The 24,945-nt window shown below is 36.4% G+C and overlaps 1 protein-coding gene across 3 annotated transcripts in view; it reads left to right on the top strand.

Moving 5' to 3' along the window:
• ATP2C1 (ATPase secretory pathway Ca2+ transporting 1) overlaps positions 1–24,945 on the top strand; it is a 52,165-nt gene that overhangs the window by 16,902 nt on the left and 10,318 nt on the right. For all 3 annotated transcript variants that reach the window (XM_068405573.1, XM_068405574.1, XM_068405572.1), the window contains exons 4-20: positions 819–935; positions 2,500–2,589; positions 5,423–5,458; positions 6,361–6,422; positions 6,785–6,893; positions 10,087–10,242; positions 10,905–10,973; positions 12,715–12,790; positions 13,310–13,376; positions 14,535–14,659; positions 16,786–16,883; positions 18,423–18,518; positions 18,629–18,718; positions 20,185–20,289; positions 21,974–22,130; positions 23,425–23,595; positions 24,595–24,692. In XM_068405573.1, coding sequence (XP_068261674.1) covers positions 819–935; positions 2,500–2,589; positions 5,423–5,458; positions 6,361–6,422; positions 6,785–6,893; positions 10,087–10,242; positions 10,905–10,973; positions 12,715–12,790; positions 13,310–13,376; positions 14,535–14,659; positions 16,786–16,883; positions 18,423–18,518; positions 18,629–18,718; positions 20,185–20,289; positions 21,974–22,130; positions 23,425–23,595; positions 24,595–24,692 — 1,722 coding nt within the window. The remainder of the gene's footprint in view (positions 1–818; positions 936–2,499; positions 2,590–5,422; positions 5,459–6,360; positions 6,423–6,784; positions 6,894–10,086; positions 10,243–10,904; positions 10,974–12,714; positions 12,791–13,309; positions 13,377–14,534; positions 14,660–16,785; positions 16,884–18,422; positions 18,519–18,628; positions 18,719–20,184; positions 20,290–21,973; positions 22,131–23,424; positions 23,596–24,594; positions 24,693–24,945) is intronic.

Here is a 24,945-nt window from a genome sequence, read left to right as displayed (position 1 = left end):
TGATTTTAACTATTGTCTACTTCTAAAAGCATGTTGTTTCTTAAATTGTTGCTTGAAATGCTCTAATCTCTAAAATTTTCCAAAAAATCGGGTTTTTGGAGGGGGGGCGAGATTCAACTTGAAAATGGACAGATTTCTGTATGCTTTGAAGATTGCTTTTTCTTCATAAAACTCCTAGAGTCAATCTTCCTATAACATTGTTTTGTTTTTTATAGCTATTGCTTCTATTTCTCTAAGGAATCCTTGATGTCCTTAATTTATTTCAGTAGCCTCCATCTCAAGTGGAGGAACAGGACTGAGAAAGCTACCCATTGATAGATTTATGAACCATTGAATCTGGGTTAATTTTTGTGATAGATGGTCTTTTTTAATTTTCTGTATGCTTGAGTGCTTGAGGAGTACACCATGATAAATACTGGTCACTGACAACTCAAGACTTTGAAGCTATTGCTGTGTCATTTGGCTGTGTAACTGAACTCCTGATGTAATCCTCAAGAGTCTGAACTGTGCCCACAGTTTGGCTTGCTGAAGAGTTTTCTGCAGGGAAGATCAACAGTCATTTAGAGATGTGAAACAGCATCTGCTTCTGTAGTTCTGTGAATTTTTTGTCGAACTATTCTTAAGTACTGCCAAATTGAGTTCTAAAATAGTAGTTAGTTAGCTTTTGTTGTCATACAAACATTAGTACCAAGCTTGTCTTTCTGATGTTGGCCAATTTTTTATAATCTAAGGCTATATATTTTGATGTTGGAATTTATTTTGAAGTCTAGCTTACCAGTGTAATTGCTGACTGTGTTGTTCTTTGTATATTTTAATAGGCTAATCTTCAGAATGGCTTAAAAAACTGTGAAGTTTGTCACAGACGGGCATTCCATGGATGGAATGAATTTGATATTAGTGAAGATGAACCACTGTGGAAAAAATATATTTCCCAGGTTAAGATTTTGTCCTGTCTGCTTTTGGGTTTTAATACTTGTCAGTATTTTGCTCTTTATTACTTAGCTTTTGTGTACATGAACATATTCTGATAAAAGTGGGGAAACTCTAGTAGAATAGGAAATTGCAACTTCTATAATTTATATCTAATTTACCTATTGAAAAAGCTTTTATTTAGGTACATGCCAGTGTTTTAATTACACGATTTGTTCTTGAATGTATGTTCACAAGTAGCCAAAGGGTACCATTCATAACTACCCTGAGGGCTGGAGAAGCAGAATAAAGTTCCCTGTAGGCAAAGACTTGAGCATGAATCACATTAAGGTCAGAGACAAATGCATATGAGTGGTAAACATTTAAATGGAACATGGTATGAATGACTTGCTAGACAAAGGAAATTTTAAAAAGCAAAACCACTGCCTTTGAACTGAGGGTGGGGCCAGCCTTGATGCTGGTGTTAAGCAGAACTGGCAGAAGTCAAGTGTGAATTTTTTTCCTTTCAGTGTGATTTATTATGTATATATATATGAGCCCATGCAGCTTCTTGCAATGGTGTGGAAGTGTCACTGCTTCCTCCCGCCCTCCCCTGACAGCTGGCTACACAAGCTATTTACAGCAACTTTTCATACGGAAGATTTTTCTAATGAATTTGTGATGTTAAACATTTTGGTCAATGTTTCCTGCACCTTGTCTGAGCAGCAGTGCAGTTAAGTTCTAGAGTAAACCCTGAAATAATAGATGGTTGGTTCTAGAGAAACTGTTTTGCTTGGGAGTGACTACAAAGATATTCAGTGCTCTGCTGGTGTTAGCAGGAACATCATCACATACTAGCTGTCCTCTGGCAGTAATGGTTTATTTTCCCATGTGCAGTGTCACATTAGTGAGATACATCAGAAAGCTTCTAAAGCATGTTCACCAAGTCTGTTTTAGGTGGGATTTATTAAGATACATATTTGCTTTGAATGTGCTTATCATGTGTGCTTTTAGAATGTTCTTCGCTTTAATTGTAGGAATGTTCTTTTTTGTGACATTTCTCAAAAAAAGACCACGTTAGCAACCAGCTGTCACGTAGAAGCAAGATCCTTTGTTGTTTTAGCCTTAGAAATCTGAAGGAAGGATATGATCTAAAAGGAAAACTTGCGTCTTGTAAAACAAGAAATCATGAATTGAAATTAGGAAATATATTGCTGCCTTGATAGTGATCAGTTGCTGGGAACAAGATCTGCCTGTTACCTCAAAGTCGTTTTGAATATATTTCAGGCTTCTTTTTGTGTGTTTAAATAAATACAGGAGATTATTCTTTTTGTCTTAAAAAGTGAATCAAGAAATGTAAGAAAGTTTTCTCCTGTATTGAATATGCTTCATTCAAGGTCTTTGATATTTAAAAAAAATGAAGTAAAATCTGAACTGTGCAGAGTCAGATTTTGTTTCGACTGGTAGGTTAGAAATATTTTTATTATAGAATAATATGTTTCAAAAAATAGATCAGATGTGCTTTGAGGGGTAGATGAAATGGTCTTTCTGTCAATAATGTTGCTGAATTACTGTTCTGTTTCATTTCAGTTTAAAAATCCCCTTATTATGCTTCTCCTGGCATCTGCAGTCATCAGTGTTTTAATGTATCAGTTTGATGATGCTGTCAGTATCACTGTGGTAAGGAACTAAAATTTTGCCTTCTTTGAGAGTACTTCAGAATGTGTGACCACATGTACTTTCAACATCACATGAATGCCAATGTGGGATGGGATCACTTGATTCTAATTAATGAATTTGGTGCTGTCATTAAATCTGTTAAATTTGTGACTGGATTTTGGTTTTTTTTCCCTTGACTAATAGCAGCTGTACGTAGCAAAGTATATCAACGAGTAATTACCTGGTTGCATCTTGCATCTTTACTCCTTCATTGATTGAAACGTCTGTCTTTAGGCGTTTGTTCAGAGGAGCAATTCTTGGTGTCTTCTATGTAATTTTTCCCTTAAATTATGCTTTAATTTCAAATTGAGACCAGCATAAGCCTTCTGTGAATTTACTTGAAAAGATACAATATTTAAAAACATGAAAAATAAATGTAACCCAAACTCTCTAGAAATAGCAGAAGGAAGATGGAAGCTGAGATAATGAATTTTTGTAGAAGTTTGCAGTTAAATAGGATACTAAACTATTAAGCAACTATAGTACTGCTAAACATTTGTCATTGCAAATGACACAGAGAAGAACATTATAATCCCTTTGACCTTTTTGGGGTGATAGACAATAACTGAAAATCAGGATTTCTGTATGATCAGGGGGAAGTTCTAGCTGTTTTTTTGTCTTGGCTGACCCCTACACTCTCTATGTTGAGTTTTACTTTTGTAATTAACTCAAGGAAACTGGAGGTTTGCTCCTAACGCCTCTAATTCTCTAGAAAGAATAGTTTTCTTTGGAAGATAAACTATATGGCTTCTTTAAGAAAAAACATGCAGTTTTGAATTTGAGTATAGTGTTAGTTTGGAATGGTCTGTTGTGTTCGTAAGTTGAATATAGGTAAATTACTGTATTATGAAATATATTTAATTGTTGTGGCTGAAAGTTGAATTACTTCTTGTTTTTTTTTCTTGGTTAATGCCCTTAAGTCTATTTCCTAACCCTCCTGAGCAAGGCAATGAGAAGAGAACAGGGCAGTTAGTGTAAGGGAGTATTAATTTCTGCATTCTATGTTACAACATCAGAAGGTATCTTTAACAGCCTCGTGAACATTGGTAGAGGTGTCTTAAAATATGGAGAAAAAGTGTGGTTGAGGTAAAGTTCATCAGTTGTGTTTTTTGGGTAACTTCTGACTAACCTACCATTTAGTCTTGTTATTAATGCCCACTATTTCACCTGGTGAATATTTGTTTTGCTTCATTTTCAGATGATAGTGTGATTTTTCTGTGACTGCGTATTTGTGCTCAGAGCCTTAGCAACAAAACTAATTTACTACTAAAGATCAATAACATCGATCTTCTGGTGGCAAAGCTGGCTCAACCAGCTTTTGCCGTCTTTTTAGCTTTGCTGATACAAATGTATCGTAAAGCTTTTTGGTCTGGACTGGGAACTGATGAAGATAAAAAAAAAAAAAAAATTACTTACCTTTTCCTGTTTGGAGGGTATTGGCTTCTTGATGCAAGCCATTGCACGTAGACACAAGCTGGGAGACTGACATGAGGCTAGGAATGCAAAGCTGTGTCAGGTAGCATGAACTGTAGAAGATAATATTGCCTTCAAAAGAAATGTGGAGCTGTGGTGGAAATATTCCATGGAAAGATGGAATGTATGTAGTCATTTACTAATACTCAGTTGGTGAGGCTAACGTTAGTATCACAAATAAGGCAGATTTATTGGATTTATCCTTGATTTAATTAAGAGTTCTTCAAGAAAGTTTTTCTTTTGAAAAATGGTAATATCTTGGTTATTTTTTAGTGGTTACACTATGTGCTTTAAAGGCTTAATTAATGGCTGTTATGTTATGGTTCTGTACGAAATCAGTGTAACGGCTCAATTTGAGTAACAAATTCAATTATTGTAACAAAACTCAATTTGAGAGTGTATTGAAGGGGAAGATGATACTTACTTTACACAAAATTGATCTTTGTTACTTCCTGTAATAGATTTCATTCGTGCACTCACTTTCACATCACATGCTTACAAGCCCCAGGATGTTTATGCTGAAGTGTTGTGACCAGAAGTGTGTGTGATACGGGGGACTATGAAGGCTTGCTATTGAGGCTGTAGTACTTATCTTGGATTATACCTAATGAGCCTTTTTTTTTTTTTTTTTTTTTTTTTTTTTTTTTTTTAGCTTTTTTGTGTTTGGAATCTCTGGGATCTTGGCTGTTTGGGGTGTAGTCAGTGTCCTGTCTCACTCCTTGGGAGTCTTGGGCAAAGTTATGAGTCTCATCCTCATCTTGTTCTCCTTGCTGGGATATTTTATGGCTCCAGACCTGTTCTTCAGCTTGCTACTTTATCTCTAGTCTTCAGTTTATTCTTAGTCTTTCTGTTATACGGTTATTTGGATGAAGCCACATCTGTGGTGCTCTGTAGCAGTTAACACATCATTCCTTTAACCTTTGTTCTGTTCACAGAGAACACCACTCACACTTCATTCAGACCAATTTCTCTATTTGTCGTGGATCTCTCTCCACTGCTGTCTCTTGCTCACTGTTTAGAAACACGGAGCAGAGGAAGTTTTTCTTCAAAATCACTATCTAGTTATCAATCTTTTTTTTTTTTTTTTAAAGTAAAGTCAGGTTATTGAGTTCTTGGACATCACTAGAGCAGATGTAAATAGATAAAGGCATCACTTTTATCAGAGACCCAAGGATTACTGAGTATTTTTGAGCATGAGAAAGTTCGTTTCCAAATCATATTGTTAATATGTAGTAACAGCTATGGCTGAGCAAAACCAAATATTTTCACTTTCATGGCCATTTGGAGTTCTTTTATCTTACTCACTTTTGTTTTCTTGCAGGCAATACTCATTGTTGTTACAGTTGCCTTTGTTCAGGTAAGACAGTTGTCCAAATAAGGTTATTGCTGTTCTATAAACTCTTCTGTGAGACTGAAGTAGTTGTCTTTGATGCATTGTGCTGTGAATGGTTGAGTAAAGAGCTCTCTGCTTTCATCCAAGTCTCTTGCCTTTCCTGAATTGCATGATTTGTCCTGCTTTAACTACATTGACATTTATGCATCTATATGGGTATTATACTGAGCCATAAAAGAGTAGTTGTAAAGAAACACTCAGAATGAACAATGTTGAAGTACTTTTGGTATAAAATAGATTTTGAAAACGTAGCTCTGGCTTCAATTTTGTACAGAAATTTTACAAAAAATTACAAAAAAGTGATTTTCTAAGCCATAAAAAAATTTCATCCTTTAAATACACAGCTTTACTCACTGTGTGCCTGAACCAAAATTGCTTTGTGTTTGTGCTCTATATCTTTGCTTATCTTAATTCTGTAATCTGTTTACTGAGTTAGAGATGAGTTGTGATACCATAGTTCTCCTGGGGCTAAAAGCATGAACACAGTATTTCTGGTGCTAACTTGTTAAACTGTAGAACTTAACCATGTGTCTGATCCCTGAGTTTAGAAGCATTACTGCAAGTATTACAAAGTCCTGAAGATACTGAAGGAAAATGCAAAGGACCTCTGCTGTTATTTCAGAAGAAATGCATGTAGGCAAATTCTTAAATCTGTAAATTCTTCAGTGTTTGGACCATATTTACTCTTTAAAATGTCTAATATAGAACTGTTGAAGGGCATCGCATATCTGATTGTTTGGAATATTACTTTAATGCAATTTCACTAATAAGGTAAATTTCAGTAGGTGTGGATGTATCTTCTTCTTGTTTAACTTTTGCCTGTTATAAAAATGTTACCTGCTGTATTTTTTTAACTGTCTCTGCAGGAGTACAGATCAGAAAAGTCTCTTGAAGAGCTTAGTAAACTTGTGCCTCCAGAATGCCATTGGTATGTAATTGTCTGTCCTTTCAGTCCTAAATTAGGTCATATTAAGTTTAATCTGAGTAAATGAAAGATTTTACTGAACTTACTGCCTTTGTATCAAGCTCTTATACTGACATAGAACGTGCTTTGCTTTTGCTCATTTTAGGCTCAGATTGTTTTATGAACCTAAAATTGCTCCACATTGTTGACTTTCTGAACACTTCAAGTGATGTTACTAGTATGTAACTTCCAAGAAACAAGCAGCAAATTAGAAATAATATTTTGCTGAAACCAGTAACATTGTGATGTGTAGTCAACAGTGTAAATGCTTTTCTCAGACAAAATCCCAAAGACATTCTTACTGCTCTTCATGTTTTTACCTACAGTGTACGAGAAGGTAGGGTGGAACATACGCTTGCAAGAGATTTAGTCCCAGGTGATACAGTCTGCCTGTCAGTTGGAGACAGAGTCCCGGCTGATCTACGATTATTTGAGGTATATACCTAATATTACTTTAATATTGAATAACTTTTATTTTTGTGGAACAGAGGGGAAGAGAAAACAGCCACTGAATACTGAAGTGCAGTAAGTGTTACTGTTTGGAATTCACAACTATTTTGATAGAACCTTTGAAATAATTAGTTTCCAAGTGTAATTTTGCGTTCTCAACAGTACGTGTAGTTTCTTATTGTAGGACATTAGAGTAAAGAATTTTCCAATTTTATGTAGTAATTCATTATTGAAAATTCTAGTTGAGTACTTTTTCCTCAATGTTAAACAAGTTGTAAAATGATTGTTTTCAGTCTGAATTATAAGATATTTTGGCAGCTGGTTACAGGTGTTTTTTGCATTAATCTTTAGGGTATAGTTTCAGTGTTCTCTGATAATGGAATACTTACAAAAAATTGTGAATCTGTGCCAGTGTAATCTTTTATCTCTGTCACTTTTTCATCAGTGTGTGTTGTTTTATCTTCTAGTTTACTAAATATTTGATTTGTAATATTAGCACTGCTGGAAGGGCTTGAGTTGAAGCAATAGCACTGTAATAGTACTTGCAGATTCTCTAAAAATGAAGTGGTGTGTATATATATTCATCTTGCTTATTTTGATAGTTTTGGCTGAATAATGTCATGTTACTTTTCTGTCAGATTGGGCATCCTCAGGTTGCCCATTATCTGGGCTATTATGTTGAAGTAATTTCCTGATACAATGAGCTGTATATCCAGTATATCCACGGTTGATACTGGATTAATCAGTGCTCATTTCATAGAAAAAGCCGAGACGCGCTAGTTTCTGAGGCAAATTTGTGGTGCTCTTGAGAAGTTTGTCTGGATCATCTGTTGTGAACCCTTGCAATATAGTTAGTACTTGAGTGGGTTTGTTTTTGTGACTGCGAACACGTTCTCCTTCCCTCAGCAATTGTATAGTCTCTGCATTGGTATGAAACTGCTGTTGAAGCAGCATCTGCTTCCTTGCTCGAAAGTTTATAGCATGTTATGATAGCAGCATTCTTGCACCTCTTACAAAGGAAAGCAGAAGGGGAATTAGAAGTTTCTCAGCTGTCTGTAGCCCTACATCAGATGAAAATTTGTGCTGTCTTTATCTTGACTACTCTTGCAGATCATTTGAAAATAAAAGCATGTAATCTTATTTTCATTTTGTCTCTACTGGGCATCGTTTTGGGGTGGTAGGTTTTAAAAAAATTAAATTGAGATTATCTTTTCAGATAAAGAGCTAGATCTGTTCAGCATATTCTGATTGATGGTGTCCTAGAAAATTCTAGAAACGGTAATTAGCCACTGTTTACTTTCTGAAGCCTTTCATATATGTGAGAAGTTGTTTCTTCACTGGTCTAATCTTGCAGGGGCAATCTTGTTTTCCAAAAGACCTTTTCTGGCCTAAGTTTTCTGTATGTTAATGAGTGGTCCATCAAGTTTTATGGTAATCTTCTCTAAAGCCACAATATTACATCAAGAACTAACATACCTATAACAGTGTAGGCTTTGAACACAGTTCCTTTTGGTAGCGATAATAAATGTTTCAGAGCTCATGGCTAAATCTGAACAGTAGCGAAGTGGCATCTTCATCCTGTTTCAGCTTGGAGTCTGAGGAGTACATCACAAATACAAAATTACTATAGAACTTTGTGGAGTTAATCATTCTTTATGGCTTTGACTGAAAGAGAGGAAACTTCTTTACTTTGAGGGTGGTAGAGCACCGGAACAGGCTGCCCAGGGAGGTTGTGGAGTCTCCTTCTCTGGAGATATTCAGAACCCGCCTGGATGTGACCCTGTGTAACATGCTCTGGGGGAACCTGCTTTGGCAAGGGGCTGGACTAGCTGATCTCCAGAGGTCCCTTCCAACCCTTAACCGTTCTGTGAAAGATTCATTGCAGTTTTTGACAAGTGTCCCTTTTCCTTTACTGATACAGCATCCATCTTTTAACAATGGGTGCTACACTGGTAACTATTGTGAGAATAGCAGGAATTAGAGGGATTTGACTGATCAGAAAGCACTCTAGTAAAGGTACTATCCTCTTTTAACATTGACTAAATTGTTTTTGATCTAGCAGCTTGTGTTTGTATTGTTGTCCAGCTAGAACTGGAGTGCATCAGAGTTACCATGCCACTTGAAAAAACAAAAACAAAAACAAAAACAAACTGAAATCACCAAAAAAAAACCCCAACTTGAATCTGGGAGTAATCTGCTATAGTGTGGTGGTACCGAGTGCAATGTAACTGATTCTTACTTACTGTTTGTAAGTGATAGCCTTTGAAAGAGTTTTGGCAGTTGAGTTTTATTATGCATCCTTTAACACTGTTTTTCTTGAGAAGGTTATCTTGAAGTTTAGTGGTATGGTCATCAATAGTGGCTTTATACTTTTTAATAATGCAAAATTATTTTACTTAAATTTTGTGAACAGGATTTTATGATTCAGGCTTTGACTCTGTTCAAGAGTTGTTAAAGTCAGTAGATTAATATGTAAGAACTGATGCCAGTTGAGGAAAGACATTTTTCTTCAATTTATATTTTGATAAGTTATTTTTTGTTTTGGATTATATTTATAGAACACAAGCTTTATTTTCTTAATCTGATTAATACAGAATAATTCATTTTTACCTTCTCTAACTGCCTCCACATGCTACCAAAAAACCATAGAAGTAAAACTTAAAACAAAAAAAGGCAGCTTCTGTTCCTCTAGTCTGCTTGCCTGTTGCCTAAATAGCATTTTCCCTGTAGAGACTTTGCGAACAAACACCAGTGTGAAATATGCTTTTTGTTAGCGAGTCCTTAATGGACCATGACAGGAGAAGTGGACAGAGGAAGAGCTGAGAGGATAACATATTACGTGCGCTTGCATTCCCAGTTAATTATTTGTTTGGTGACAGAATGCATTGCAGTTGTGAGCTCTTGAACGGTTTATAGAAAAACAATCATGAACATAAAACTATGAGTAAACTTCGACTCTTCAAAGTGAGAGCTTCTTGCATTGCTGCAATATTCTGTAGGAATGCTTGTTGCTTTGTTGGTACTTAAAATATGGTTGATCTTGACATGGCTTCTTACCATGTGAGTAAATTGGATGTATTTTTAATGGTCAAAAATTGGGAAACTTCTATTAGCACTTCCAACTACTTACAAAAGATTGTCATGCTTTTTACCTAGTTCATGTATTTTGTTTTCGAAGGCTGTGGACCTTTCTATTGATGAATCCAGTCTCACAGGTGAGACAGCTCCTTGCTCTAAATCGACAGCTCCTCAGCCAGCAGCAACCAATGGAGACCTTACTTCTAGGAGCAATATTGCTTTCATGGGAACACTGGTCAGATGTGGAAAAGCAAAGGTAAAATCAATAGAGAATAATATTTTCCATGTTTCAACTATCTGAAGGCAGTTGTTTTTTTAAAGTTCACCTATCAATTGAGAAATATACTTCAGTGACTACAGATATTTTGAGTTTTCTGAAACAATAGAGATGTAATAGAAATAAATTTTTTTACTGGAAATATGGAAGACTTTGCTGTGATACACTGCAGAGCTTTTCTCATTGGTGCTTTTTCAGACACCAGTTTAAAAAGAAAACTAATCTAGGGCCAGGAGAGCTCAAATTTATGGGGAGCAGATGATGTGAAACTCTTCTGTCTAGGACGTGGTATTTTGTTTGTAGAGCTATGTTCACGTGTTTGAAAATCTGTAACTGAAAATACAATTTTGGCTAGTGTTAGATAGGTGTCACCCTATTTGGGTTTTGTTACTGGTAGTTACTAAATACTTCAGCAGTGCACAGAATAGCAGTTTGATTCACAGAGGCAAAATGTTTTTTAGCAAAAATATTTTCTACTTGTGCCAAGAATGAATTTTATAAACAAAGCTCACAAAATTGTAGCAGGCTAAATGGCATTTACCCACTATTTGAGTCAAAGCTGTCAAGAGCAACTACTAACATTAAAATTAAACTTCAGATTTGAATTGGCTTTATTTTGTGTTTTTTTTTTTTTTTTTTAGGGGATAGTTATTGGAACAGGAGAAAACTCTGAATTTGGGGAGGTTTTCAAAATGATGCAAGCAGAAGAGGTAAGAGTGAATATCTAGAAACAAAGATATATTTTGTAAGTGTATATTTCATTCATTAAAACTTTGAATTTTTTCCATAGGAACTTAGTTAAACTTAATTACATTGCTTTTAATATTTTTTCTTTCCCCTAGTGAAACAAATCTCTTGAACATGAAAGTAGTAATTGACTTCAGTGCCACAAAATATCCATAGCTGACCTAAAAATATTAACTGTGAAAATAATATTCTGAACCTGTTCAGTGAAACAATCTCTCTTCAATTTGCAGAAGGGTATTTTTTTCAAGTGGAACTACACTTGTGCAAAAGGGATTTGTATGACAGATTTGTGTGCTGCATGCACAGGACTGTTTTCCCTTGATTAGCAATGTACTTCAGGGTTATGCACGTGTCTCCTGCTGCTTCTTGATCTCCACTTTAACCTTTTATAATCTCCCTTAGACTGTTGTATATCAAACTCCCACAGTGATTTTTCTTCATTGCAGTACACTGACCCATATGGGAATTCAAACTCTTGAGTGCTTTGTGTATCTAGGGCCTTCTAGCTTCTTCTCTGGCTGGCTGACCAATGTAGGATCATAAGGAGAGAGTCTATCTCCAGCTGTCAGGACATGATCAGGCATAGTATAGGCAGCACTTTTTTTCCAGATACATACATTTCTGAAATCTAACAAAACAGAACAATTAAGGGCATTAAATGTATTAGCCAGGAGTGTATCACTGACCTCATGTTGTTAGCTGCAGTGCCTTACTATACCTTTCAAGGGAATACTGCTGTCCAGTCACCAAAGTGGTATCCGCTTTAATACACATGAGGAAGATATGATCATCTGTTCAATAGAATCTAGTTTGTGTTGTAACAAGTGTAATTATTAATGAAAAAAAAAAAACCCCAAGAAAAAACACCTATGCGAGCATTCAACACCAACAACATTCTGAAATACAGATATTGTGGGGTTATTTTTGATGTTTGTATTACAGTAATCTCATTTTAAAAGTAAATTTTGAAAGTAAGAGTGAATCAAACTTGATACCAGCTTTCTCATATAGAGTGTATGCACTCTTTTCATAACTTGTTGAACAAAGATGATTTTACAGTGACCCCCTCTTCCTTTTTTTGCCACGCTTTCTATAATCCACTATAAATTACTGTTAAAAACCCCCAAACTTACTGACATTAAAATTTTTGCTTTGTGTCCCTTCCACCTTTCTATACCTTTTTTTTTTTTGCACTAGACTGTCTAAATATTTCCATAGTTTTCCATTTGGCTAAATGGATTTTTTTGCAGATGATTAACAAATTCCTTTTAAGATATAATCAGCCTTCCAGGGCTCTGCCGCCTCTGTCTTGAAAAGTCAGTTTTATTCTTGTTATCAAAAACTTTTTGGTCTTGAAAGAAGTGCAGTGGCTTTTAGTCAGCATGATTTATTCATTTTTTTTTTTTAATAAAATCTTTGATATGACCTTTTGTATTAGATTTGCTGTGGTCGTCACAAAGCTCCCAAAGAATATTTCTAATAAATTTTTCATTTCATTGAAGTGTTCTTGAATCTTCTTGAATTCTACACAAGAATGGAACAGAGTAGCCTGTTTCCACAAAGTAAACGTATGGAAACATAGGTTATAACTGCATCTTATTCACTGACAGTGTCTTGAAATACGCACATCTGAAGTAATATGTGATACAGTTCATGCTTTTTAACCTGTGCTTGTTAACTGCTGCATGTTTACTATTCATCAAGGCTCCGAAGACGCCTCTGCAGAAGAGCATGGATCTCTTGGGAAAACAGCTTTCCTTGTATTCCTTTGGTATAATAGGTAAGAGAATTTATGTAAGAGTTACAAATTATTTTGTAACTGAAACTAACAGTAGGCTTGGGGAAATGGAAGGGCTTGATCTTCTTTTTAAATATTTTGACTCCTCATTTTATTGGTCATGTTGAGTTCATGCCACTAATCATCTGAAGATTACTAATGCAACATAACTTTCATCATAAGGATGTTTACTTGCTTCTTCCTGCAAACATATTTTTCTGACTTACTTTTTGTCCTCTAAATGCTTCCTTTTAAATTGCAGTGTGTCTTGTATTCTGATTCAAGGTGTGCATAAGTGAGTGCACATACTGCGGTGTGATTGGGCAACTTGACTGGCAGAAACTTTCTTCACCTCTGCCGTACTAAAGGCATCACGCATTGACAGTGAAAGAAACAGCAGATTTTTATAGGTAGCACAATGATAAGCTTGGTTTTGGCTATTTGAGTTTTCTTTCTTTTCTCCATAAGGCTACAGTACATGTTGGTTTTATATATTTATCCTGACAACTATTTTCTTTATAGGAGTTATTATGCTGGTTGGGTGGTTGCAAGGAAAGCATATACTTGATATGTTCACAATTGGTGTGAGGTAAGGTTTTTGTTTTTAAATAGTGTAGATAGTGCATTACAGCAAGTGTCTGAAAGCTAGTGATGTGTGTTATAATATGCTTGCACACAAACTCTGATTTTAAGTTCACATAAGTAATTCAAAATGAAAATAAACTTTGTGCTGTAAAAAAGTAAATTCATACTCATTGTTAATGATACAGTTTCTTCTTGTCAGCGTCTTAAACTGTGCATTTGTGTGGTGATTTCCGAGTGTCTTGTGGAACATTTACAATAGAGTTGTACAGTTTGAATTTCTGTCACTGAGCAAATAAAGAAAATGTAATTTTATAAGTGGCATCAGACAAAACTAAGTTACTACAAGCCTTGTGTCCTGTAGTTCATTAGCTCATTTTCTCGCATATTATGGAAACCTAATCCCAAGATGTTGTCTGCTGAGAAAAACAATGAATTTAGATGATCTAACTCTGTACTCTTAGAAAAGTTGCTGAGTTGCTAATTATGTGGACAGCGCAGAAGTCAGAAGTGTTTCCTTAAATGACAGGATAAGACTCTGGAGATGTACCCTTTTGGCGGGGAGGGAGGAGGGAGAGGGGAAACACCAGGACCTGCATTTTTCAGTATTGTGTAAGGAGTTACTGTGATCTTGTTTACACTGTTATCAGGGTGGTTTTTTTGTTTGTTTGGTCTGGTTTTTTGTTTGTTTGTTTTTTTTAAATGAACTTCTGTGCCATTCCAGCACTTAGCTTGCTGCCACATCATGATCTGGAAGTACCAGCTGTGGATCAGTTGTCACTTGAAGTGGTGGCATTTCCCAGTTCTGTTTAGTGCTGACTACACGTATTTTTCACAGTCTGGGCTGCTTTGCACAGTCCTAATTAGTGCTTTGTGCAGGCAAAACAGATGTACAATTGATTTCTCCCTCCCCCCAACTTTTCTTCACACTTTTGCATGAGTAATGAGTAGAAATGTCTTAAGTTATTGCATTTTGTTACTGTCCTCAGTGTGTATCTTATAATGAATAGTATACAACTAGAATCACATGGCAGCTGCTTCCTTTCATTTTAACCTCAGTGAACAGACAGCTACAGAAACAATGACCTGAAGTGTAGATGCATCATTACTATGTATTCATGTATGATGTTCTAAAATGAGATTTGTATATTTACTTTCATTACAGTTTGGCTGTAGCTGCAATCCCTGAAGGACTCCCAATTGTGGTAACGGTGACGCTGGCCCTTGGTGTGATGAGAATGGTGAAGAAACGGGCTATTGTAAAAAAACTGCCTATTGTTGAAACTTTAGGTAGGACTAGACTAACTTAGAGATACTATTTTGATATAAATGTTAGGAAATCAACACAAATATTGATTACTAATGGTTAAAATAAAGCAGGTATTCTTATTTTGCTAGCAGTGTGGTGGTATCACAGAATCACAGAATCACAGAATGTTAGGGATTGGAAGGGACCTCGAAAGATCATCTAGTCCAATCCCCCTGCCGGGGCAGGATTGCCTAGACCATATCACACAGGAACGCGTCCAGGCGGGTTTTGAATGTCTCCAGAGAAGGAGACTCCACAACCTCTCTGGGCAGCCTGTTCCAGTGTTCAGTCACCCTCACCGTAAAGAAGTTTTTCCTCAAATTTAAGTGGAACCTCCTGTGTTCCAGCTTGCACCCATTGCCCCTTGTCCTGTCAAGGGATGTCACTGAGAAGAGCCTGGCTCCATCCTCATGACACTTGCCCTTTACATATTTATAAACATTGATGAGGTCACCCTTCAGTCTCCTCTTCTCCAAGCTAAAGAGACCCAGCTCCCTCAGCCTCTCCTCATAAGGGAGATGTTCCACTCCCTTAATCATCTTTGTGGCTCTGCGCTGGACTCTCTCTAGCAGTTCCCTGTCCTTCTTGAACTGAGGGGCCCAGAACTGGACACAATACTCCAGATGCGGCCTCACCAGGGCAGAGTAGAGGGGGAGGAGAACCTCTCTCGACCTACTAACCACACCCCTTCTAATACACCCCAGGATGCCATTGGCCTTCTTGGCCACAAGGGCACACTGCTGGCTCATGGTCATCCTGCTGTCCACTAGGACCCCCAGGTCCCTTTCCCCTACGCTGGTCTCCAACAGGTCTGCCCCCAACTTGTACTCATACATGGGGTTGTTCTTGCCCAGATGCAGGACTCTACACTTGCCCTTGTTATATTTCATTAAATTTCTCCCCGCCCAACTCTCCAGCCTGTCCAGATCTCTCTGAATGGCTGCGCAGCCTTCCGTTGTGTCAGCCAACACAACTGAACTGAATGCATTTTACACAGTTAGAATTCAGGCATATGTTTTTGTGGGCCCTCTAACTACTTTTTTTTATTTAACTGAAATAAACAGTCGGTCAGTTAATAGCATGCTGCACTAGCAATGCTCTGAACCGTGTGAGTGATTGGATGTATGGAGTACTCTTTATACTTGTTTGCTGTAAGATGTTCTTGTTAAATAAGACTTGCAAAATGTTTTTTAAACTAAATTTTTGGTGTAAATTTAGGAATGATGTTGACAGTTGGAAACAAATCCAAATTTCAATATTAGAAAAAGCTTTGTAATAATAATGCACCTTCAGGATGTTATGCTGCTCATATTAAAACTTAATATAAAAACATTAAAGGTTAAAAACATTCCTTATGCAGTTTCAGTCATGAAACATGTAAAGCACAGGTCATGGAAAAGAAATAGAAATACTAAGTTAAATAATTCTGCTATATTTGAATTTGGTTTTGCATTTGAAGTTTGGAAATATTTTTTCCAATGCCTCTAGCAGAGTTTCAGTAGTGTTGCAAAGTTTTTTGTTGCTTTTGCAATTCCAGTTATCTTGTCCAAAAATGTCAAGATACTGCACAGTCTTTCAAAATACTATTTTCCGGAGTTAAAAAGGCATATACAAATTTCACATTTTGGTAATCTTTTCAATCCTATTAAAATTTACAGGTTTAGCAGTGAGTCACACTTGTGTGACAGAAGCGTTGTGGCTAGCGTTAAATAGATGTTGCACTTTTTGATAAACAAGAATGACTGCTGTAAAGCAGGCTCTTAGCTTTCCTCCTCACCAGGAGTCACAACTGAGATTTCAGTAATGTAGTTTGAGATGCAGCAGAATAAAATGAAGGAGAGGTAGTGAATGGGGGCATTTCAGATGAGTTGTGAATTTGGGATTTTAATTAGTTTTTTTCATTTATTGGACAAACTTGCGAAGAACCTTATATAGCTGTTCATTAATAGTTGAAAATTGGCTGTCGTTTGTTAAATCTCATTTTTTTTTTTTTCACAGAGGCAGTTGCAGTATTTCTAGAAATTTGCTTATCTTGAATACGTTTGTTCTTGTTAGTTACATTGTTCTAAACAAGCATTGTCTTACAAATGTTAATTGGTTGTTTCAGGTTGTTGCAATGTAATTTGTTCAGATAAAACTGGAACTCTGACAAAGAATGAAATGACTGTTACTCATATTTTTACTTCAGATGGGCAGCATGCTGAGGTATGTAGTGAGACTGTTAGACTTCAATTTTCCTTTTTACTTTGTTGTGTGTGTCAGGTGAAACATGCTTGAGTATACTGCAGGTAAAGCTTCAGTTAAGAAAGTGTAAATTTGTTGCACCAAACTCCTGTTCCTCAACTTCCAGGTTCTGTTCCTCAGTTCATTTAGTATTGTAGCCTTTGAGCTGTGTTATCCCAGCCTTCTCTGGTTACAGAAGAATTTTTTGTATAATATCTTAAGTTCTTAAATCTCTTGATGGCTGTAGGTCACAATAAAAGACAGATCTGAGGTACAGTACAAAAACAAGTTGAGAGATTGTGTTTTTCTTCAGTCTAGAAAGTTGAGGCTATTTTGCTCTTGCAGGTGCATAAAAATAAAATTTGCATGTTACAAACATTTAAAATAGGGATATCCAGCTTCTGACTAAAAGACAGTTTATTGTGTGAACCCTTCATACTGAGTATGTACTGTCATTTTTGCTTATTCGTAATGGATGGAGTTAGAAGTAGGAGCAGGACATGAAACAGTGGTTGAGGTTGGGGAGTTGCTGCAAAGACTGAAGTTAAAGCACAAAAGAGAAGCAAAAGCAGCAAGGTGTGGAACTATGTGTGGTTTCATGGGAGTGTTTTAAACAAGTTCTTAAATTCTCAAACTCTTTCTTGATCAGGGATTTTTTTCCACATTACAGTTAACAGAGGGTCTTGTCATTGACTTTTGCAAGCATAAATACTGGCATTTTTTCTTACTCTTTCCTGTTATTTACCTGTGTTTGCTTATATATCCTGGTATGTATTTTTCTATTCTTAGAATTCTGTAGGAATACTGAAATTGCTTTTTCTTTACTACTAGCACCAATTCGTTTACATCTGGGTCAGATCAGCTCCTTTTTCCTAATTGAATGAGAAGTCGAAATGGCTGTAAAATATATTAGCTGTTAATGCTGTAGACATGAACACTTTTTTAGGATCCTAGTGGGATGCCTAGTTTTTGTGCACTAAAAATAAATTTTACTGTTTTGAACACTTCTCTGAGGTTTCAGCTGAGAGGCTGTTCAACTATGATTTTTTTTTTTTTTTTTTTTTTTTTTTATTTACTACTTCTGACTGGTTGAAAGTAGGACGCTGCTCTGTACTTCCATTCCCCTGCAGGGGGTATGCATTATTAACCAGGATACAGACAGATAGGAGGAAAAAATTACAAAGCAAAAGAAAGAAGAAAAAAAGAAAGCATGCCTAATACTGTAAGGAAGCAACAACAACTGCATTTATTTATGCTGAGGAATAAAATTGCTACTTTTAAAAAAAATTAGTCTCTAATATATTTCATTGAACTTGCTTGCTCTCAGAGTTTTTATTCCTTCGTCTAGTACCTGCTACATTAGAAGCTGAGTAGGAGAATCCTTTCACATTTAGGAAAATCAGTCATTATGAACGGCCTTTTTAAAATTTTCTGTAGTTTATAGTAAAAAGCTGAGTTTAAAACAGTTTATGAATCTGGTGAACATTACATTGCTAGTGCCTTTGGCTGTTTGTCTTGCAGGTTACTGGAGTAGGTTATAACAGGTTTGGAGAAGTAATGCTTGATGGTGAAGTTATTCATGGTTATAATAACCCATCCATTAGCAAAATTGTTGAGGTAAGATCTTGGCATAGAGAGCTGAGTTTTAATTGTTGATGTAGCACAAGAGCTTTGTATGGCATTTACTTTGTGTTCTGTTTTCTCCCCTTTCCTTCCTCATCTTTTAGGCTGGTTGTGTCTGCAATGATGCTTTGATTAGAAACAACACGTTAATGGGGAAGCCAACAGAAGGGGCTTTAATCGCGCTTGCTATGAAGGTATGTAATTGATGGTGCTTTTTGGATTCATTGCAGGTGGGAAGTGTGCAGAAATAAGTTGTGGCTTTGTTTTTTTTTCCCCTCGTTTTCTCCTTTGGGTCTCCTGGATTTGTATTGCAGCTGCTCATCTCCCGTGTTTCTTACCTGTTGGAAATCTTTGGGCATTCTGAAAGATAAGAGAAAATTTAGAACTGAAGTAAAATCTTTATTTTCATCTTTTTGCATGTGGTACTGTCTTTTTACCTGCCACAAGCTAATTTACCTGTTGAATATTGATTGTGCTGTCTCTTTCCCAGTTCTCATCAGAAGCAGTAGGAAGTCGATAACTGATTTATTGGTGACTATAGCATTTATAGTGCCCTTTAAGTGTGGGGCACAGGTAGTTTGAATTGTGGACACTGTGATTAAGTGTTTTGGGTTTTTTTTTAGAATGCTGTGACACACCCATTATAGCTACTGAGAAATGTGGCAAGGCATCTTGGCACTTGATTTTTTTTTTTCTGTGATGGTGAATAAACTTAAAACTATTGGAAGATGAATGCATTATAGTCTCTCTCTCCCTGTGTAACTGAGGCCAGAGATGTATCTATCTTCTTGCTGAGACTCATTCCAAGCCCCCAGTCTTTGACTGGAAAGGACCATAGTGATGTTATTTTGGCAAGAGCCCATAGAAACCAAGAAGAACAGCAGTCTTCCAGATCTGTTGCTGGAAAGGCAGGGAGTGAAGGAGGTGTGGAGCTCTGTAAGTACTGAGAATGGCTTATGGCAGGCTGCTGCTTCTGCATCTTCTTTAATTGGCACTTTCTCTTGGACTTGGTTAAGGGTAGAGCGTGGAATGCTGTGAGTTGCATCAGGGGTGGGGAGAGAACAGCATTTTAAATGAAGTGCATTTTGTCTGGAGTCTTCATGGTTAGTTTCAGATTAAATGTTTGGGTGATTCTGATCAGTAAAAAAAAAAAAAGTCATTTCAGGTTGGATCATTCAAACTTAAAATCAGTGACTTGCCTTCTCCAGACTTTGCCACAGTCTTATTGTTAGAATTTTGTTGGCCCTCCTAATAGAGAAATTACATAGAAGATATTTTTTAAAAAAAAAAAAAAAAAGCATTGGAGCAATAGATGTGTTTTATCAAACCAATAGCTACATTGCTAGCCATTGCAAGACTTGTGTCTGTGGATGGTCATAATCTACAAAGTATTTCAAGGTCCTTGGATCAAAGATAGTATATAGTGTTAAAAGGTCTGACTTATGCTGAAGCCTGAAAGAAGCTTCTGGGTTCTTTCAGTGCTAGTTTGTCAGAAGCTTGTCTAAACTGGGACAGTGTCCTCAAAAGCAACTTTGGAGATGAAACTGGTTTTTAACTAAGTAATGACTGTTAACTAAGATGTCTCAACAAGTCAACAAATTGCATAGCTGTTTGAAAAGAAAAGGTCCTGACATTGTGGTGGTACTTCTGTTTTATACAGATGGGTTTAGATGGACTCCAGGAAGACTACATAAGGAAGGCTGAATATCCCTTCAGCTCAGAACAAAAATGGATGGCTGTTAAATGTGTTCACAGAACGCAGCAGGTAAACTTCAATCACTGTTTCCTTGTGCACTGGCTCTGTAGAACTCTTATCTACTGTGTCTAATATCCTAATTTTTTACTGAAGAAGTTACGGCAGGCTGGTAGTAGTGCACAGTCCTGGTAGTATGGTTTGATAATAGACACAGTTCTAGTTTCAAGCTCTGAAGTGGAGATTGAGAATCACAAGGGATTCTTTCCATGAAAGGCGTACTGGGAAATTATTTTAAGTATTTTGATACCTGAGACTCTGAGTGTATACTTACTTGCCCGGCTCTTCTTTCTTCACCTCCCTCCTCAAACATCCAAAGCAATTCTGCCAATCTGCTGCTGTTTCAGTGCTACATAGTTACATAATGAATTAAGAGCAAGAAGATGCATTGATGTTCAATAGTAAAGCAACTTCTGTTTGAAACAATGTGTTTTCTGGTTTCCATGCAGACAGGATGTTCCACAGTGTTGACAGATTTTATTGATGTTGGCAGTGTCCTGGATTATCAATACAAACCGTTCTTTAACCTCTTTTTCTATCTCCTGGTGCTTTCACATACATATTTGCATTAATATTTCATTTAGACCAGTCTGAATGTTTTTGTTACAAATATTGACATAGTCACTGCCAGTCTGATAACTGGAGCCTTCTAGATGTGTGCAACAAAAGACCTTATCTTGGATTTATGGAAAATTTCCTAGTCCTTCTGACCAAAAAAAAGCTTGCTGACAGTATTCAAGTATCACAGTAAAATCTTTGCTTTGGAAACAAAGCATTTGACTCCTTTTTTCTATATGGATAATATGGCTGTATAAAGAGTGGTGAGCAGGAATTGTTGTATGATTTTCATCCATGTAAGGATTTACACACACATGTGTCTGTTCTGGTATCTGCATTTTTAAAAGATTGTTGAAAAATTGGTAATAGTTTTAAAGGGAGCATAAATTATTTGAAGGCTAAGAAAATGCAATGGGTTTAGAAACTTGGAGCTTTATCAGTTAAGCCTATCAGAAGGATTGAGGCAACTTGACTAGTGTGCATAAATACCTTCACAGGGAGAAAATAGATATATTGAAAAAGAGCTTTTTAGTTCAACAGGAGAGAAGATGAGAATCAGTGATTGGAAATTGAGCTGAGGCAGCAATACTTAATGGAAAAGGGGGGAAGGGAAGGGATGAGTTGATTTAGCATTGGAGTTAACCATTTGAGGTAGGTGGTGGATTCTCAGTCCCTTGACACCATCAAGGCTAGATGGCTATCTGGAAGATATTAGAGTTGTTAGTCATGGTACAAGGATGCAGGTGATGTTAAATGACCTGTGCAGCTGGGCAGATGATGAGCTGAAGGTCTTTCAGGTCTAATGTTCTGTGTAGGTTTAATTTCTGTCCTTTGCATGGCCTCTTTAGTCTATAAACTGTGACCCGCAGTGTAATGTGTATGATGTCTACTGAAATGAGATATTGATTATTAGCTTAGTTCTTTTGACATGATCACTCTTGAACATACAGTGTATACAGATACTCAAAAGAACAGATTTGTAGGTTTAGAAGTGTAACTTTGATTTGCATTATGTTCTGAAGACTCCTAAGAAAAGTGCAGATATGCCATTCTTACGTGTGCATGTGTATATACTTGTGTATGTGTCTATATTTATATATACATACACACATGTGCAGACAATTCTTTTTCCTTTTAGGACAAACCTGAAGTTTGCTTTATGAAAGGTGCTTATGAACAAGTCATTAGGTACTGTACATCATATAACTGTAAGGGGCAGACCCTACCTCTTGTTCAGCAACAGAGGGAGCAATACCAGCAAGAGAAGACATCTATGGGCTCTGCAGGACTTAGGGGTAAGGCTGTTCCAGTGTCTCAAAATAACCTTTTTTTTTTTTTTTTTTTTTTAAAATGGCACTGCTTATTGTTTAAAAACAACCAAGAACAACCAAAAACGCTAGGATATTTTTTTTTGTTTGGTAAGTGCCACTGGTGGTGTTTAGTTTTTCTTTAAAATGGGGGAGTGGAAGAACAGTTGTTGTTGCCTAAGGCCTGTATGATAATGTGATTAAATGGCAAAAGGGTGAGAAAAGGCACTGCTGGTACCTGTCATCTCTTGCATGTGACCATAACTGAACAGTACATTGCTACCTAAGAGCTTCCATATCTCATTATAGATGTCTGTGGATTTTTTAAAATGCGTGTTTATTTTTCTCTTACTTTGACTCCTGGCACCTTTGTGAGTTAGGCTAGCACAAGTAATTGCAGATCAGAAGATGCCATTAGAATTACCTTTTATGTTAAGAAGCTGTGTAGACTTTCAAATATAACTGAAAGTGTTTTTCACAAGGTGATTGATAAGAGGTGATTGTGGACAAGCATTCTATGTGGCTGGCTTGCTTTGGCCTCTGTAAAAGAGACTGCTAGGCTGTTAAGTCCATCCACAACTTTTTAATTTTTTTTGAAGGTAGGGATACTGTGTGGCTCAGAAAATTCCTAAGATGCAAATTATTAGAAGAGAGGAAATGCTAGGAGTGGTATCTCTTTGTGCTGTTTTGTTCGGACAGTCGTTCTTTGTACCTGCTTCAGACCACTGTCAAAAAAAAAAATCTAGGGCAATGTTTTGAAAAAACTGAATTTGCTTTTCCCTTACAACTCTAATGTCACTTAAATACATTTGAATTAAGATTCCTACTGCAAAAGACATTCCAGAAAATATTCAGCATGTACTCAATGAAATCTGCCTCTCTAAACGAAAAAAATCAAAGTAGAAAATAAAAATACGTTAACTGATCCTCCCTGTCATCCTTTTGCATAAAAGACAGTGCACGTACAGAGAAACCACAAAGCTAGAGGCCGTTCTCTTTCCACACAGTGAAAGTATAAACACTTTCATCTGAGAACAAATAGGAAAGTTATCCTTAAAACCTGGAATACATATGTATATTCCTTTCTTCTAAAGAGCAGTCGTTTTACCAAACGTAAGTAGGCTATTCTGAATACTCAAGACATTGCTACGAAGGTTTAAAAAAAGGAAACTGCAATTCCTGCCCTTTGCTTTATGCTGGCCTACTAGTTTAAAACAGTTGTTTTAAACACTGATGTAAGTGTTAATTTCAAATCTTATTTTTTTTCTTTATCTCCTAAAAGTTCTGGCCTTAGCGTCTGGTCCTGAGTTAGGACAACTGACTTTTTTGGGCCTTGTGGGAATAATCGATCCTCCACGGACTGGTGTAAAAGAAGCTGTTACTACACTTATCACGTCAGGAGTTGCAATAAAAATGATAACTGGAGATTCACAGGAGACTGCAGTTGCCATTGGTATGAATAACCTACTTCCTTTCATTTTTCAGCTGTTTTCCATTTTGGCAGTGCCTAGCTAATTGTTGTGAAGAGTGGGTATTAAGTCTTCAGCATTTGTGAGTTCTGTATATTGGGTTAACATATATGGCACAATGGAATTAGGAGGGAACAAAACCCAAAACCCAGCGCCCTAGCCTGAAGTGATACTTTGGTTTCAGCTTAAACTGTAGTTTTTCTAATTTGATTAATGTATGACTTCTGCTGTTTGAGACTATGTATTTTCTTACTGTGCTTTGTTATAACATACGCTTGATTTCTGATTCTTAATACCCTCAACACCATCCTCCCTACCTTCAGCTTTGGATGCCTGTCTTCTGGCAACAGGGAGAAACTAAAATAGCCAGTGACGATGAGTATTTAGGATGGATATGGCACTTCAGTACTGTCCAATACAGTTTTGTCCGTATAACTAAGTTTGAAGTTTAAGTACTGTTAATAAATATTTAAAACAGTGACTTAACTTCTTTTCACCATATAATACATTAAAGTACAAGTACTTTAGCCAGAATATGAATTCTTTACATACAAGATGATGAATGAAAAGTTGAATGTGCACCTAAAAAGTACAGTCCCAAACCAGCAGTGCTTTCTCAGAGGGTTTTTTTTCCTTGTCTTCCCCATGTCATTTTTCATTTTCTGTCTTCTTGTTTTTGAACTGTGAATTCTTTAGAGAGGACTGAGATCTTGGGTTTATATGGCACCTGAGACAATGAAGTAGAGACCTTTAGACCTAAAAAGTCTAAGGAAATATATATCTGATTAGAATAGACTTGTAGCTTGTGTTTGTTACTCAAGAGTTCAGATAATTTACTCCAGTATACTGAAACGTTAAGGTGTTCTGCTCTAGGCATTTCAAATCTGAAATACTGCAGAAAATAGGTTTAAAAAAAATAAAATTGGGTACTTAATGTTTTAAAAGGGCAAATTATTATAATACCTTTTATTATTTATTTCCAGCTAATCGACTAGGATTGTATTCCAAAAATTCACAGGCAATCTCTGGAGAAGAAATAGATGATTTGGATATTCAGCAGCTTTCTCAAATAACACCAAAGGTTTGTTTTGATATACTACTTACTGAAATACAGTAAAGGATATATTTTATATTGAGAAATGCTATTTTCTGTGGAAAGCTAAAAGTAACTTCTGAGATACAAATATCATGTTTCTAATAGAAGTAAGTGATACAGTAAATTACCAGAAGCTTTTAGTACAGAAACATGGAAGCTGTCCCAGAACAAACAAGTATCATTAGGTTTGATGTATGACCATATGGAAATCCATTTCTTTCAGCTCACATGGTTATCT

This window comes from Nyctibius grandis, chromosome 7, assembly GCF_013368605.1.
Source record: "Nyctibius grandis isolate bNycGra1 chromosome 7, bNycGra1.pri, whole genome shotgun sequence".
NCBI classification, from domain to species: Eukaryota; Metazoa; Chordata; class Aves; order Nyctibiiformes; family Nyctibiidae; genus Nyctibius; species Nyctibius grandis.
The sequence above is the reverse complement of the archived record's forward strand: the minus strand, read 5'-3'. Positions and strand labels throughout refer to the sequence as shown.